The sequence below is a fragment of the Zingiber officinale genome, chromosome 11A (genome assembly GCF_018446385.1).
Source record: "Zingiber officinale cultivar Zhangliang chromosome 11A, Zo_v1.1, whole genome shotgun sequence".
In the NCBI taxonomy this organism is placed as follows: Eukaryota; Viridiplantae; Streptophyta; class Magnoliopsida; order Zingiberales; family Zingiberaceae; genus Zingiber; species Zingiber officinale.
The window spans coordinates 66452281-66468973 of record NC_056006.1 but is presented as its reverse complement, the minus strand read 5'-3'; the positions used below and the strand labels follow the sequence as shown (position 1 = coordinate 66468973).

Below are 16693 nucleotides of genomic sequence, written 5' to 3'. Positions count from 1 at the left end.
ATGTCCTCAAAATACACACCCTTGCAATGCTAGCCATCTCACAACTCTAATTGATGTCATTAGAAGTAATCTATTTTGCTTTATAATATTTTCAAATTGTATATTTATCTTTTATCAATATGTTGAGTTATATTTTTCAAGTCCTCTCATTTTTGCATAGTAGTACCATATCATGAATTCCAATCCCCTTTGTGTCTTTTCAATGGATATGTTTTGCAATTCACTCTGCACTTTCCTTTACTTTAAAAAACTCGAGCTATGGAAACTTTACAAACCAAGAAAACATAAATCTACACTTTTAATGCTTAAAATCAACAAGTGGATATTCATAAATGAGTTGATATGGTGGCATACCAACATATTCTCTCCAAACCTCATCTTATTTATCATATGAATATTCTAAAATTACAATTTGTTTCTCAAGGTCTTGCTTATAATATGCATTATTTCCTTCTAATGGATCAAAAGCAATTTCATTGTCAAGTTTGAGTTTTATAGTTTCCAATGCTGATCTTGAACTTGATAGAGGAGGATTATTTGGAGCATTTGTATTTTTTTTATAATTGTTCACTATTTTTTATGAATGAAATAATCCGTGATACTCCTTTTTGACATTTTAATTTACCTATGAATAAAAAATTCCTAGCTCACATTTATTTTATCTATAAACATAATATTAATGATAAAAAATTCAGAAGGATTTAATAAAAAAATATATTTATAAATTCTAAATTATGATTTATGAAGATAAATTAAAGTTTCAAATATTAAAAATGCAATTGTAAAAAAGCAACTTAAATTTTAATCACAAATTCACACCCAAAATATGCAATATCAATTATCAAATAGCATAGTGCATTCAAATAATCAAGTCACATAATGATTGTCATAAGATCAGTGTAGACCGCAAAGATGAGTGGAGATGAATCATCTCATAGAGTGAACGATTGCTTTTTTTTATAGAGAACAATGCAGTTATATAATGAGTTCCATTTGGTGGAATAAAATTTAGACAACCATGTATATATATAGATAGATATATATATATATATGTATATATATATATATATATATTTATATATATATATATAAATATATATAGATATATATATATGTATATATTATCCAAGACTTACTAAATAGGCAGGATCTTCTGACTTGCAATTTACGAACTGAGGATGACTATAAAGGTCGATTAATTAATTTGAATGGATCTCATCTATTTAACAGGGTGAGATCTATCTAAATCAACCAATGAATATAGTAATCTATTTTTTATACCATAAAATATCATAAAGTATGATCCGGAGGATCCACTCTCCTTACTACCAGCCTTTGGCTATGCATGGGTATTGATGTAAAAATGAGTTGAGCTGATCGAACTAAATTCATTTCTGTTACATATATATTTTTTAAAAATATAAATAGATAGGCAACACCGAGTTTACTTACAAATATCCTATTTTATTTACAATATAACTCACCGTGTCTGTTTTACACCTCTAAAAAGTTTAATTTTTTTCGTTTGTTTTAAGTGTTTTTTAATAAAAATCACAAAAAATGATTTCGGAAAATATTACAAAAAAAATATTTATAAATTGTTCATATGACTCAACAGCATAGTGAAATCGTGTTGCGACACACAAGATTTTAGGAATCCACCTGCTGACTTGCTCCCTTGTGGACTAGATTTTGGGATCTAATTCCAACTGTATCCATTCAATCCAACCGCCGCTTTGCATGCAAAATTCTACTCCCAAATCTACACCGCTTCTGTACATGTTCAATTCATTTGGTTCGTTCCAAACAATCATTTTTTAGAATAATTTTACATAAATATTGCAAGTTCATGTGCCAATTTGTTTTTTTTTTCCTGAATTTAACACAATTAACAGATGAGGATATTTAGAGGTCAACTTTGGATCCAGTCGTTCAACGCCCCGATTTCAAACAGATTTCCCGTTTTAATACTAAAATTAAGTGACGAGATCTTATCCACTACCAAGAAGTCGCTTATAAATACCATAATTAACTCTGCTTCTGCAAGCCAATGGAGTGATTGGTGATCAAGCAGCAAACAGAGAAATCTAGAAGGGAGCTGAAGACCAGTAATCCATGGCGGAGAGAGGATTTGAAACGGAGGTGATCAAGAAGGAGAAGAAGAATAATTATGCATTAGCTTGCTCCTTCATTGCATCCTTCATCTCAATTTTGATGGGTTACGGTGAGAATTTCTTCTTCTTCTTCTTTAACCTTTTTGATTGCAAATTAAGGTCGACCATGGCGATTAATGGAATGCTAATTAATGGTTCTACGCAGATACTGGCGTGATGAGCGGTGCAATGCTGTTCATCCAGGAGGACCTCAAGGTGTCAGACGCGCAAATCCAAGTACTTGCCGGCATCCTCAACGCTTGCGCCCTCGTCGGGTCGCTGACCGCCGGCCGGATCTCTGACTTGATTGGCCGCCGCTACACTATAGTCGTTGGCGCCGCCATTTTCTTAGTTGGCTCCGTCCTCATGGGCCTCGGCCTCAACTTCGCCATGCTGATGTCCGGTCGCTGCATTGCCGGCGTCGGCGTGGGATACGCACTCATGATTGCTCCCGTCTACTCGGCCGAGATTTCCTCGCCATCCTCCCGTGGTTTCCTTAGCTCTCTTCCGGAGATCTGCATCAACTTGGGGATCCTCAGCGGCTACCTGGCCAACTTTGCCTTCGGCAAGCTCCCACTCATCTATGGCTGGCGTGCCATGCTCGGCTTTGCTTCCATCCCCTCCGTCTTCCTCGCCGCCAGCGTCCTCATGATGCCCGAGTCACCGCGGTGGCTGGTGATGCAGGGGCGCCTAAAGGATGCGCGTGACATCCTCCTCCGCGTCAGCAACAGCAAGGAGGAGGCCGACGAGCGGCTGGGCGAAATGAAGGCAACGGTGGGAATCGACAAGGAGTGCGCCGCCGACGTGGTGGCAGTGACGAGTAAGCATCACGGCGAGGGGGTGTGGAGGGAGATCCTGCAGCCTACCCCGGCGGTGCGCCGAGTGCTCATCGCCACCGTAGGCATTCACGTGTTCCAGCACGCCACCGGGATCGAGGCAGTGGTGCTATACAGCCCCAGAATCTTCAAGAAGGCAGGGCTGGTGACGAAGGAGCAGCAGTTTCTGGCGACGATCGCCGTGGGGGTGTTCAAGACGGTGTTCATCCTGCTGGCAATATTGCTGGTGGACAGGGTAGGGCGGCGGAAGATGCTGCTGGGGAGTTTGACGGGGATGATAGCGTCATTGGTAGGTTTAGGGGCGGTGCTGACGGTGGTAGAGCGGTCGGAGCAGAGGCTGGTGTGGGCGGAGGTTCTATGCGTGGTGTTTGTGTTGTCGTTCGTGTCGTCGTTCTCGAGCGGGCTGGGACCAGTGACGTGGGTGTACTGCTCGGAGATCTTCCCGTTGAGGCTGCGGGCGCAGGGGGCGAGCTTGGGAGTGGCAATCAACAGGCTGATGAACTCCGCCATGTCCATGTCCTTCATCTCCCTCTACACGGCAATCACCATAGGCGGCGCCTTCTTCCTCTTCGCCGGCATCGGGATCTTTGCCTGGGTGTTCTATTACACGTGTTGCCCGGAGACGAAGGGGAGGGCGCTGGAGGATGATATGATGGAGGTCTTCACCAGGCCCGGCGACAAGAAGCCTGAACAGAACTGAACAGGGGAAGAATAGATAATGAATAAAATTTAAATTTAGTGTTGAAATTTATATATTCATTCTGCATGTATTTTAGTCTTGCATTTGTTCATCTGTACGAGCCAATGACCTGCACCAACGACCATCTTTGCATGCATGCTGTTGGAGGAAATGCAGATTTTAAATTTTTAATGGGCTCATGTAAATAATGGTTTTAAGATTGAAGAGAACCAACAGGTTGTAAAAAGAAAAATCATCTAGTGGATTGATCGACCTAATCATAGTGAGCTGCCACCTTGATCGACCTAATCATAGAACGTACAGCAGAAGACGAAAGAAAATAATGATTAGAAGTATATTGAAAGATGGGTAGCGGAAGCTGCTGCTGGCGAACTTGACGGGGATGATGATGTCGCTTGTAGGGCTGAGCTCGGGGCTGACAGTCGTTGAATAGTCGGAGAAGAGGCAGGTGTGGGCGGCGGCAGCGGTCTGGGTGTTGTGTGTCCTTCGTGCAGTTCTTCTGCTTGGAGATTGATACAGAGTGCATGTTCGTACGGTCTGTAAGATGATGTGGCCAGAAGTTAAGCCTTTATGGCTGGTCAAAAGTCAAGCTTACGTGGAGATCAGAAGTCAAGCATACGTAGAGGTCAGAAGTCAAGCCTCCGTGGCTGGTCATAAGTCAAGCTTAAGTGGCTTGGGTCAAAATCTCAGCTGACGGGGCGGTCAAAGGATAGGATTATAAGCCGGATAAGTGCCAGCCCTGATAGCTGTCAAGGACAAGGCCCATGGGCCAGGTATAGGTCAAGGACAGAGCCCACGGGCCAAGTATCATTGAGGACTAAGCCCACAAGCCACGTAAAGGTAAAGGGAAGAAGGCCCTGGGCGCAGAACAGACTTGGCGTACAGGTCGGGACGTATAAGCCATTGATAACAGTAGACAGAAGCAGGTCTGGACATAAACCTACTGTACAGGTCGGGACGTACAAGCCATGGATAACGGTAGGTAGAAGCAGATCTGGACACAGACCTGGCGTACAGGTCGGGACGTACAAGCCATGGATAACGGTAGGCAGAGACAGGTCTGGACTCAGACATAGCATATAGGTCGGGACGTACAAATCATGGATAACTGTAGGCAGAAGCAGGTCGGGACACAGACCTGGCATACAAGTCGGGACGTACAAGCCATGGATAATGGTAGGCAGAGGCAGGTCTGGACTCATACCTAGCGTACAGGTCGAAACGTACAAGCCATGGATAACAGTTGGCAGAAGCAGGTCTGGACACAGACCTAGCGTACAGGTCGAGACGTACAAGCCATGGATAACGATAGGCAGAGGCAGGTCTGGACTCATACCTAGCGTACAAGTCGGGACATACAAGCCATGGATAACAGTAGACGAAAGCAGGTCGGGAAATAGATCGGTCATGCAGGTCGGAACGTGCAAATCATGGATTACAATAGACAAATGCAGGTCAGGAAACAGACCGGTCGGGCAGGTCGGAACGTACAAGCCATGGATAACAGTAGATCGAAGCGGGTCAGGATGCAGACCTAGAGTCCAAACACTATTGGACAACAAGCCAAGGAATCGCAACTGCTCGTCAGAAAATGTCAGAGAATCATCAGTGTGTCAGGGAATATGCTAATAGTCTGTGCTCATTCCCACTTTGGTTCTATCGTCAACCTATTAGGAGAAGCCACGTGTCATTCACCGCTAGACAAAGCCTGACAGCCGACATTCCCTGACACCTGCCAGGTCTCAGAAGCATCAGTTGCAGTATAAAAAGGGATGCTTTGTCCCTTATGCAGGCATGCTCACTCGTCATTTCTCACCAGTCTCTACTTTTCGTCCTTTCTCTGTGCTTTCTGGGGAAAAAGCACCTGACTTGAGCGTCGGAGGGCCTGACCCGGGGACTTTTCCCCTGGTTTCTAGTCTCTAACGACTCGTGGGCTCGTCTAAGTGTGCACAGGAGAACAACATCATCGTCCTGGTCATCTTCCTGCGTCAACCACCCATGTGAACCTTTTAGGGGGGTACCAGGTAGATCCGACGCTTCGGCGACTTTCGATCAACTTCCTGTCCATCAAGGCCCGCCTCCATTGTACTCAGCTTCCGGTCGGGATCAAATTTGGCGCCGTCTGTGGGAACACAACAGCCTGTTCCGGAACGTGAAGATGGAGGAGTCTGGCCGCATCAATGTCACTTTGACTGCCGGGGAATATGAACTCTTCAAAGAGGCCAAGAGGCGAGTAGCCTCCGAGAAGCAAGCGGCTGTCTCTCGACCACGCCAATCTCCTGCTGAAGCCTCTAAGGAGCCCCTTCCTATCTCAGATCGGGGCTCTAAGAGAAAACAACCTGAGATATTTCCTCAGGTTCCTTATCGTGAGCCCGACGTGGGGTATTATCAGCCAGAGCCCCAGGACCACAACCTTAAGAAAGAGCAGCCACAAATCTCCATGGCTGAAAGTTCCATGCCCAGAGATTCGAAAAAGGGGAAGGCTCTCATCATCCCGGAAGTGTTCCTAGAAGACCCGGATGAGAGAGTACCATTCTCGGCCAAGATTTTAAATGAAAGATTACCCAAGGGCTACAGGGCCCCGTCAATCGGGGAGTATGACGGGAGCAAAGATCCGGAAGAGCATTTGCGCAAGTTTAAAAATGCTGCCCTGCTGCACCAATACAGTGATGCCGTCAAGTGTCGAGTTTTCTTGAACACTCTAGATGGCTCGGCGTTAAAATGGTTCGATGGGCTACCTCAAGGATCCATTACCTGTTTCTTGGACTTCAAGACGGCCTTCCTGCGTCGATTTGCTAGTAGTAAGAAATATCAGAAGATGTATCACTGTCTTTTCGCCTTGAAGCAAGGGCCGACCGAGCCCTTAAGAAGTTATATCAACCGCTTTAATCAAGTGGCCCAGGATGTCCCCACCGACACTTCGGAGATTCTAATGAGCGCCTTCTCTCATGGATTGGGAGAAGGAGAATTCTTCAGAGATCTCATCAAAAATCCCGCTCGGAATTTTGATGAGATGGTGGAAAAAACTGCCTGCTACATTAAAGTAAAAGAAGCACAAGCAACTCGGAGGAATGCCGAAAGACCACCTCCCTCTACCAACAAGCCGGAGAGAAGGGTATCTTAACCACCTCCTAAACCTCTGCCACGCGCTCGGGAAGCCAGACCTGCTTTCCATCCCAGGCCGGAGATCAGACCCGCTCCCCGAGTCGTAGTTGTGCATGCTCCCCGACCAGGACCATGGAACAATCGGTATTGCACTTATCATCGGTCTCAAACTCATGATACTAATCATTGTTTCCAGTTTGCTCGGGACTCCAAGCGAGCTGCAGAGTTAGGCTTACCACCGCCCGAGCTAGCCCCACAAGTAATCAAGATGATGGAGGAACAACGAGCCGCGGCTGGACAGGCCGGGCATTCCCGCTCCGACCTAGCAGGACCCAGTACTCATCAACCTAGTCGGGGAAAAGAACCTGAAGGATCACGGGAAGCCGAGAACAGAGGCAATGCTGTCGTCAGGGAGATTGGCATGATCTCTGGTGGGCCAACTGATAGAGATTCGGGAAGAGCATGCAAGTCCCATGTGCGTCGCCTGGAGGTTCATACTGTTGGATGCAGCCAAGAGTAGGTTTCTGGCCTTGTTATCAGCTTCGAGCCGGCAGATCTGGAAGGCCTGGAGTTGCCTCATGATGATGCTCTCATCATCCAAGCCATCATCGCCAATAGCCGAGTGGCTCAGGTTTTCGTGGACACCAGGAGCTCGGTCAATATCCTGTTCAGAACTGCATTCGAGGAGATGCAGATTGACGCCACTAAACTTCAGCCTGTGGCTACTTCTCTATATGAATTTACAGGCCATGAGGTGAAGCCAATGGGTCAGATTAAATTGGCCATATCCTTGGGCACCGAGTTATTGGTGCGCACACGGAGGAGCACTTTTATAGTAGTAGACTCCCCCTCATCTTATAATGTCATTTTGGGAAGGCCCGCTTTGCACGAATTTAGGGCTGCGGTTTCGACCTTTTACCAGAAAATCAAATTTCCTGTTGGAGAGCAGGTCGGTGAAGTTAAAGGAGAGCAAAGGGTCTCTCGCCGATGCTATATTGATATGGTCCGGGTGGAGGCTCGGAAAAATCAAAGGATGCAGGATGGGGGCATCCATTCTGTTCAAGAAGAGTCTTTGCCTATGGCTGAAGAACCCATCCCTTGGGAGGAGGTGCAACTATACGCTGAACGTCCTGAGAGTCTAACTCGCTTGGCAAGCGACATTCCTTCTCCCCTCAAGGAAGAGTTAGTTCAATGCTTGATTCATAACCAAGACGTCTTCGCCTGATATACAGAAGAGTTACCCGGGGTCAAGCCAGAGGTAGCCGAACATAAGTTACATTTATTGTCGGACTCCTGACCTGTCAAGCAAAAGAAAAGAAACTTCTCGGCTGACCAGAACAAAATAATCAGAGCTGAGGTGGACTAGCTCAGGAAGGCAGGCCATGTTCGAGAAGTGCAGTTCCCATCCTGGCTCTCTAATGTGGTTTTAGTAAAGAAGCCGAACAATAAGTGGAGGGTGTGTATAGACTTCAGAGACCTCAACCGAGCTAGTCCCAAGGACTGCTATCCTCTGCCTCGGAACGATCAGATGGTGGATTCCACGACCGACTGTGAGAGGATCTACATGCTAGATGCATACCATGGATATCATCAGATACCTTTAGCGCTGGAGGACCCAGAAAATGTTAGCTTCATTACGATTGATGGTACCTTCTGTTATACTGTCATGCCCTTTGGTCTCAGGAACGCTGGAGCCACATACCAAAGAATGATGGACAAAATCTTCCGGGAGCAGATCGGGCGCAATATGGAGGTTTATGTGGATGATATACTTATCAAGTCCCCGTTAGCCGTGAACCTGATCAAGGATGTGGAAGAAACATGCAGAACTCTCCGGCAATATGGGCTGAAGCTGAACCCCTTGAAATGTCTGTTTGGGGTTAAAGGAGGAAAATTCTTGGGCTACTTGGTGACCGAGCGGGGGATAGAAGCTAATCCAGAAAAAGTTCGGGCGCTATGGGATATGCAGCCTCCTCAGAATTTGAAGGAAACTCAGAAGCTGGTCGACAGAATAACAACCCTGTCAAGATTCATTTCCAGATCTACAGACCGGGCCGCTCCTTTCTTTAAAGTGCTCAGGAAGGCCGCCAAATTCCAATGGGATGAAGATTGTACCCAAGCTTTTGAGGAGTTGAAAAAGTATTTGGAGACTTTGCCATCTTTATTTAAGCCAGTTGTTGGGGAACCCTTATGGGTCTACCTATCTGCCACCCCCGAGGCCGTAGGGGTTGTGCTTGTTAAGGAACATGACAATGTACAACGACCAGTGTATTTCTTCAGTATCTATTAAAAGGGGCCGAGGCTCGATACACGACCCTCGAGAAGTTGGTTTATGGATTGGTCCTCCTGGCTCGGCGGTTAAGACCTTACTTCTTATTACATCCTATCACGGTTCTGGCCAATAGTATCATGGGAAGGGCTCTAACTAATGTAGAAGTTGCAGGCCGGCTTATCAACTGGGTGACGGAGTTGGGGGAATATGATATACAATATCAGCCGCGCACAGCCATTAAGGCACAGGCCTTAGCAGATTTCTTAACATAAGTTCATCAGACCAACTCTGAAGAAACCTAGAAGGTCTATATGGATGGATCGACTAATCACCAAGGAAGCAGGGTCGGGATCTTATTAATATCTCCCCAAGGGGATATACTCCAATTGGTTGTTCGATTAAATTTCCGAGCCACCAACAATGAGGCAGAATACGAGGCTTTGTTGGCAGGATTGCAAGCAACCCGGCACGTAGGGGCAGCCCGGGTAATCATTTATTCAGATTCCCAGCTAATAACTCAGCAAGTAGCCGATAACTTTATGATAAATTGTGATAAATTACAAGCATACCGGGAAGCTTATGAGAAGATGAAGGAGGAATTTGTAGAAATCACAGTAACCAAGATCCCCAGGGCGGAGAATGAGAAGGCAGATTAGCTAGCAAAGATGGCCAGTTCCTTAACCACTTGGGTGTTGGATCGGTCAACGGCACACACTTTCCTTATAGCTCAGATAGATCTGTAAAACAATAGGGAAGCAACTATTGATTGGCGGGCGCCCATGATCAACTATCTCAGGCAGGGTATCTTACTAACCGACCCGGAAGAATCACGGCTGGTCAGGAAGCAAGCCCATGCTTATATCATGATAGGGGATCAACTCTACAAGAGGTCCTTCTCTAGACCCTTACTCAAATGTTTGGGTATGGAGGAGGCTGACCAGGCCTTGCGAGAAATACATCTGGGATGCTGTGGCAATCATGTAGGCAGTCGAACATTATCTCGCAAGGTACTCCTGGCCGGGTATTTCTGGCCCACCTTACAAAGAGATGCTCATAAGTTGGTAAATACCTGCCTGTCCTGCTAAAGACATAAAAATTTAACACATAGGCCAACAGCTCTGCTGAGAACATCTATAGTCTCATGTCCTTTTGATCAATGGGGCATGGATATTGTGGGACCATTTCCGATGGCGCCAGGTCAGAGACGCTTCTTATTGGTGGCGGTGGATTATTTTTCTAAGTGGGTGGAAGCAGAGGCCCTGGCCAGGATCACAGAAGATGTCATCATCCAATTTCTATGGAGGAACATTCTTTGCAGATTCGGTATTCCTCACAAACTAGTGTCAGACAATGGAAGACAATTTCAAGGGCAAAAAATCTAGGCCTGGTGCAAGGGGTTTGGCATCACGTAAGCCTTCACTTCAGTAGCATACCCACAAAGCAATGGTCAGACTGAGGTAGTCAACCGAGAAATAGTACGAGGTTTGAAGGCTAAGCCGGATCATATGGGAGGTACTTGGGTGGAGGAGCTGTCAAACATCCTATGGGCTTATCATACCACGCCTCGAGAAAGTATGGGTCTGACACCATTCCATCTGGTTTATGGCAATGAAGCAGTCGTACCTATAGAAATCGGAATGCCATCAGCCAGGAGGACATTATACGATGAAGGAAATGCAGAGCGGCGGTTGGCTGAACTGGACCTCATTAGTGAAACCCGTGACAGGACGGTAGCTCGGCTGGAGGCCTATCGACAAAGAATGAGGTAAAATTATAATAGAAGAGTGATTCCTCGATTCTTTGGGAAAGGAGATCTGGTCTGGAAGCAAATTAAGCCTGTGGGAGATGTAGCCAAGCTAGCACCGCAGTGGGACGGGCCTTACAAAGTCATCAAAAAATTATCGTCCGGAGCTTATTACTTAAAAGATGACCGGGGCAAGAAGTTAGATCGACCATGGAGCGCTAACTATTTGCAACCTTACAGAGTCTAACGGAGCATACAAAGAAGAGTAAGTCGGGCTATAAGCTGAGCTATCACCGAATTGACAGACCGGGGAAAAAGTAGATCGGATAAAGTGGTGAGGGGATACAAAAGCGAAAATTGTGTGTCTTAATGTTTCTTGTGGCAAACTAAGCAATTTTAACAAAAGTAAACCTTAAAGTGCAAGCGGGAAAATAATGAAGTAATTCACAAGAGATTGTTAGGCCATTGTACACGAGTAGTCAATAAGAATCATTTGAAAGGAGCAAAAATCTCATCCGGAATCTCCTTGAGGATCCGGTCAAGATCTAAATATTCAGGAGGAGGAGATGACTTCAAGTAGCCCTGTTCATAAAGCTGTTGTAGGGTCCCAGCCGCCCCCTAGATGACAGACGTGAAGAAATGCTGGCCTGCTTGTGTACAGAATTCTGGAGAGCACAAGTACAAAGCGCGGCTCGCTGATGCTCCAAAGTTTGTTAATCCATGCGTTGCTGGTGCACGACCTCGACCTGGCTTTTTTCTTCCTTGAGGCCCTTAAGCTCTCGGTCAGATATCGCCAAGGATACTTCCAGACTATTCTTCCTTTTGGTTAGATCTTTTACTTCAGCTCTCAGGGCGTGACTAGCCTGCGCCGAGTTATTCAATTGAAGCTCCAGTTCAGTTACCTTGTTCTGCAGCATCTTATTTTGACGATGAACAACATGGAAGGACTGGTTTATTGTCAAGGACTCCGCACAGGTCTGGGACATAGGAGAAACATCTGATAAGAATGAGGAAGATAATAGTTGCAGTAAGCCATCAGGCAGGTTGACCTTGATATATAGCTCAGAGAATCTATCCATCTGGGCAAGGGGTGGCAAAAGTTCCATCTGATGCCTACTTTCTTCCCACACAGTGGCCATGCGACATTTCATTGTCAAGGAGCTAGTGGGAACATCACGCCGTGACTGTAACCCAGCCTCAGAGGGAGCGGTGGTAAGATAATAAAGAGGAACAGGTGGTGGCGGTTGGGAAGGCCCAGCAGCGAAGCTAGAAGGCCCAGCAGCCGACCCAGAAGGAGCTGAGGGAGGCACAGGAGATGGCTCTGGCAAGGAGGTAGCTGGGGAGGGGCAATGCGAGGGGCCGACCTCGGTGCTCTGAGGCTACTGCGAGGTAGAAGGTTGAGCTGGCGGAGAAGGTTGAGCTGGCGGAGGCTCAACCAGAACTGTGAAGGGATCAGGCCGAACATCTGCTTGGCTCAAGATAGGAGTCGGGGTCGCGATAGGAGGCGAAGGAGGAGAGGCGGTTGCAACCGGAGGCGAAGGAGAAGGGATAGTGGAAGGGTCCGAATCTGGCACCGAAGGAGGGGCTCGACGGCGAAGTCTTTGAGCCAACGGTTGATCATCCGAGTCAGAATCTTCAGATGGTAGCCGAGACCTATGCCGAGAAGAAGAAGGGGCGTCACGATTCAAGCGGTCGTTTATAGAGCATGCTTGACGAGCCACTTGAGAAGCTTCTCTAAAAGCAGGGCTGGCGTAGGGTACATTGGTTGATCTTCGACTAAGGCCACGACCATGGATATAAGTAGTTCGAGGTGGATTAACAGACTGAAGAGGGGTCGGGGTGAATGGTCGGGCTGTAGGTGCGGCCCGGGGACTAATATTGACGGCATGCCGAGGTGAACGGGCAGTCCGGGGACGAGTGGGACGGGCAAAGGAAGCAGGTCGGACAGCAGAAGATCCTCTGCGAGAAGGACGGGGTCGGAGATTTGCAGGGGAAGCTCCACCGACAGAGGTAGAAGACGAGTAGGGGAGCGATCTTCTTTTCAAAATAACTCGACCACGCCTCATTATTTCCATGTCACTTAGAGGAAGAGGCTGAACCTCTGAAGCACGGGTTAAGACTTCAGTTGCACAAGATAAAGTATGAAGTCAGCCACAGTAGGAAAAATAAAATGCTTATGAAGGGGTAACAGAACTGAAAGGGAAGCTTACCCAGAGAATGAGGCGTATCAGGGGTAAGATAGCTCAGGCGGAAGTAGGAAAGCAACTCCTCAGACAATAAGCGGGTTAAATTTAGTTGTCAGCCCGCAAAGTAAGAGGAAGCCTCTATATAGGATGTATCAAGATGAAAATCCTCCAGTGGCGGGCTTGGGAGAAGTAACGATTGCCATCGTAGGGGCCACTCTACCTCATGAGGAAATCGAATAAAGAAGAATTTGCTCCTCCAGTTCAGCTCGGAAGGTGGCATGGGTGAGAAAAAAGCAGTCCGAAGACGAGGCTGGAAGTGGAATGTGCCTTCTTCCTATAGTCGGAGGGTGAAAAAGCAGTGGAACAAATGGGCGGACTAGGACAACTCACATATATCGCAGAGTACCACGAAGCCACAGAGGATCCTTATAGAGTTCGGCGTCAGTTGTCCTAGAGGAATCTTGAAATGGCAGCACACATCAGAAAAGAAGGGGTGAAGAGGAAGACGAAGACCGGCCACAAATTGCTCTTTAAAGAAGGTGCAATATCCATTGGGAGGAGCAACAAATTGGTGTATCCTGGTAGGGATGATCACATGCGCGTTATCCCCGACTTTATAGGTATATCGCAGGTCATCCCGATCCAGTTCGTCAAAAGTGGATGAGTCAGGGTAGTACACCGCCGCCAGAAAAGACAGAAAAGAGGGGGATGCCATGACAAAAGAAAAAGAAGGAGAAGAGATCAAGGGGAAAGCTATCGATGCAAAAGCAAGGATTCAGGAGTAATAATGGATTCACTTGGAAGGAAGGGGAAGACGTGCAAAGTCTGAAAGCGAAAGCTAGAGGAGATTATTTATAGATGCGGGGCAGAGGGGCAATTTCATCAGACATCATCCACCGGTGTACACTAATTGGTGGGAACAAAGAGAACCGATGGATCTTTTTTGAAAATAACGCCCAAGGGTATATTGGGAAAAATACCGGTGCAAAGTACGAGGAGATGGATCTCGGGAAAAGACAACAGTTATGTCTTATAGAAATGTATCCTCGCTTTCCCGGTCTGGGCTTAACCCTCAATTTCCCGGTCTGAAGTTATCCTGACCTGGATTACGAAGGAAAGAACAGACCAGGGGGTATGGCCAAGCCAGGGCGGTCATCATAGAAAGAGAAGCTAAACAGTTCGAGATATAAGCGTAGACCAGGTGATTTGTTAAGCTAAGTTGAGCGGTCAGCAAAAAAAGGCAAGGAAAACATGTCGGGATAAAAAGGGGATTCTCGACCTGAGTCAAATAAGACTTAAACTAGAAGGCCAACGCACACATTCGCAGGATCACGGGTCGTATCGGTCAGGAAATATACGAGACAACTGATAAAAGGGTGAACATACTATAAGAAAGTTGATATACTATAAGAGAAAATCAAAAGCCAGCGGTCATGTCATATCACAAGAAGATTAAACAGGCCAAAATAAATTCAAGTCCGAAATTACAAGCAAATCGAAAGTTTGACAGTTTCATTTTTACATTAAGTGCAGTATATAGTGGCGCATCAAGGATCGTTGTTAGCAGGAGGCTCAGGGGGGCAAGGCGCAGCGTCAGCAGGAGGTTCAGGTAGGAGGAATAAGTCGTCATCATCTTTGAAGAAAGGGAGTGACCCGTCCGGGAGCTCGTTCATTAGGCGGGTAGTGTCTAAGAAATCTTCTGAAGGGGCAGCGCGAAGCAGATCCTGCTCAAACATTTGTCGAGCCTCGCCAGCCGCGCCGCAACAAAGCATGAGATTCATCAAACCCCCTATCTTCCTCAACAAGAAAGGGGATGCGACGTAGGCTCGTCTGTATGCTCTCAGACGACTAACTTCTCCTGCCTGATAATCTGTCAGTTCTGCTCGGGCCTTCTCTGTATCAGCTCTGGCCTTCTCCGTATCAGCTCTGGCCAAAGTCAAAGCTTATTGACTTTGGGAAGCATGCTCCTGAGCTTTCAAGAGATCGACTTGCACTGATGTGAGGGTTGCTTGGCCGGCTTCCCAAAGACTTTGAAGGACCTTCTCCCGGTCGGCATTGGAGGCCAGCTGACCTTGAATATCTGTTAAAGTCTTCTGAAGAGTCTCCTGGGTTTCTTGCAAACTCTTCAGGTCGGAGGATAGTGTGGTCAGCCGAGCATCCTTTTCATCCAGCTCAACTACTAGCGAGCGACGCCTCTCCGCCTCAGAGGCCAGTTTGGACTCGCTTGTCCTTAGAACCGCTTCCAAGGTCTTTATTTTGTCAAAAGCCGCATGGGAAATGTTGCGGGCAGACTCTGCAGACTCCCCAATCAGTCGGAGATAACTTGCTAAGTCCCCAGGGGTCGGATTGAGGGGATCGCGGGGAGTTAGTGACAGCTCCAACTCCTGAAGGTGAGTCTTCAACACTTCATTCTCCCTCTATAAGCAAGAGGCGTATTGAATGGCACTCAAGGTGGCGGAACAGGCCTGCGGTAGATACAGGAAGAAGGATTATAAGAACTCCAACAGAAGAGCCTTGATAAAAGAAAACTTACGGAAGTCATTTGGCGAGAAGCTTGATTCAACCCTTCCATCGGTGGATTATTCCAAAATTTTCAATTGCCTGATCGCCAGGACGCGACTAAATCGCCCTGCAGCTGAACCAGGGCAACAGGGGGACGAGCCGCTTCAGCAGTTTCTTCGGCGGCGTCGGACTCGGTGGAGGAAGGCAAGCCCCAAGAGTCGGTAAAGGCATACTTCTTGTGAATTTTACCCCGAGATCGAGAAGTAGAGGCCGGAGCGGTCGCTAAAAGGGAAGCGGATAGAGTTGCAGAACTCCCGGGCTGATCCGTTATGGGAAGGGGTAGCTGCCCGGGAGAGGAGACCTGAGCGAGAAGAGTAGTCTGTTCGGGAGATAAATCTCGACTGGGTGTTGGGGCTGATGTTCGTGGCGACAGAATGGGAACTTCTGGCCCCAGCGCCGTTTCCCGGTTGGGAGTAACAGTCTTAGCCTCCGAAGATTAAGAGGCGGTTGATGAGCGACGGCCAGAGGAAGCGGTGGAGGTGACGCCTGAGTCGCTGGAGTAACCCTCTTCCTCTTACGCTGGAGCCGTAGACTTTTGGCGGGTGGGGGAGACGCGGCTCGCTCCTCCTCGAACTGCTCTACAGTGGCCGGGTCTTCTACAGGAGCCATGTCCAGGGGAAGAGCTGAGGAAGCTTCCTCCGAGGCCGGCGCAGGTGGGGTGGACTGTGGGGCAGAGGGGGCAGATTGCGAGGCTGAAGATGAGGAATACGTGCGGAGCATGGCAGCCTCTGCAAAGGGAAAGAAAGATACCTCAATTAGCGAAGAATATCAAAGAGGAAAACGGGTCTTATCTAACAGAGCCCCTATCTCCGCCTGAACTGGGCTGAGCCCGAACAAATACAAAAAGCCTTCCAGTAGTAGTATAGACAAGCGAACGTCACTCCTTGAAGTTTTTCTGAAGCGGCGTCGCAAGAAGGCTGATGGTGATGTACAGGAAGGATGGAGGGAATATCAGGGCACCAAGGGGTCGGCTCGACCAAGGGTGAGGATGTAGGTAATCTAATAAAGAAGAAGCGTTACTTCCACCCCTTGTTAGAAGAGGGCATGTCAGAAAAGAACTTATAGCCAGGCCTAGCCTGTACCATAAACACTCCCAGTTCCAAGCGTTTGAAAGAGTAAAAATGGTGAAATAGTT

At 47.3% G+C, this 16693-nt stretch overlaps 1 protein-coding gene across 1 annotated transcript; it reads right to left on the bottom strand.

The window, feature by feature from the left end:
• Positions 1-12189: 12189 nt before the first annotated feature.
• LOC122031428 (protein TRACHEARY ELEMENT DIFFERENTIATION-RELATED 7A-like) lies at positions 12190-12885 on the bottom strand. The gene has a single exon (XM_042590547.1). It carries the CDS (start codon positions 12883-12885, stop codon positions 12190-12192), a length of 696 nt encoding a protein of 231 aa, XP_042446481.1.
• Positions 12886-16693: the final 3808 nt, after the last annotated feature.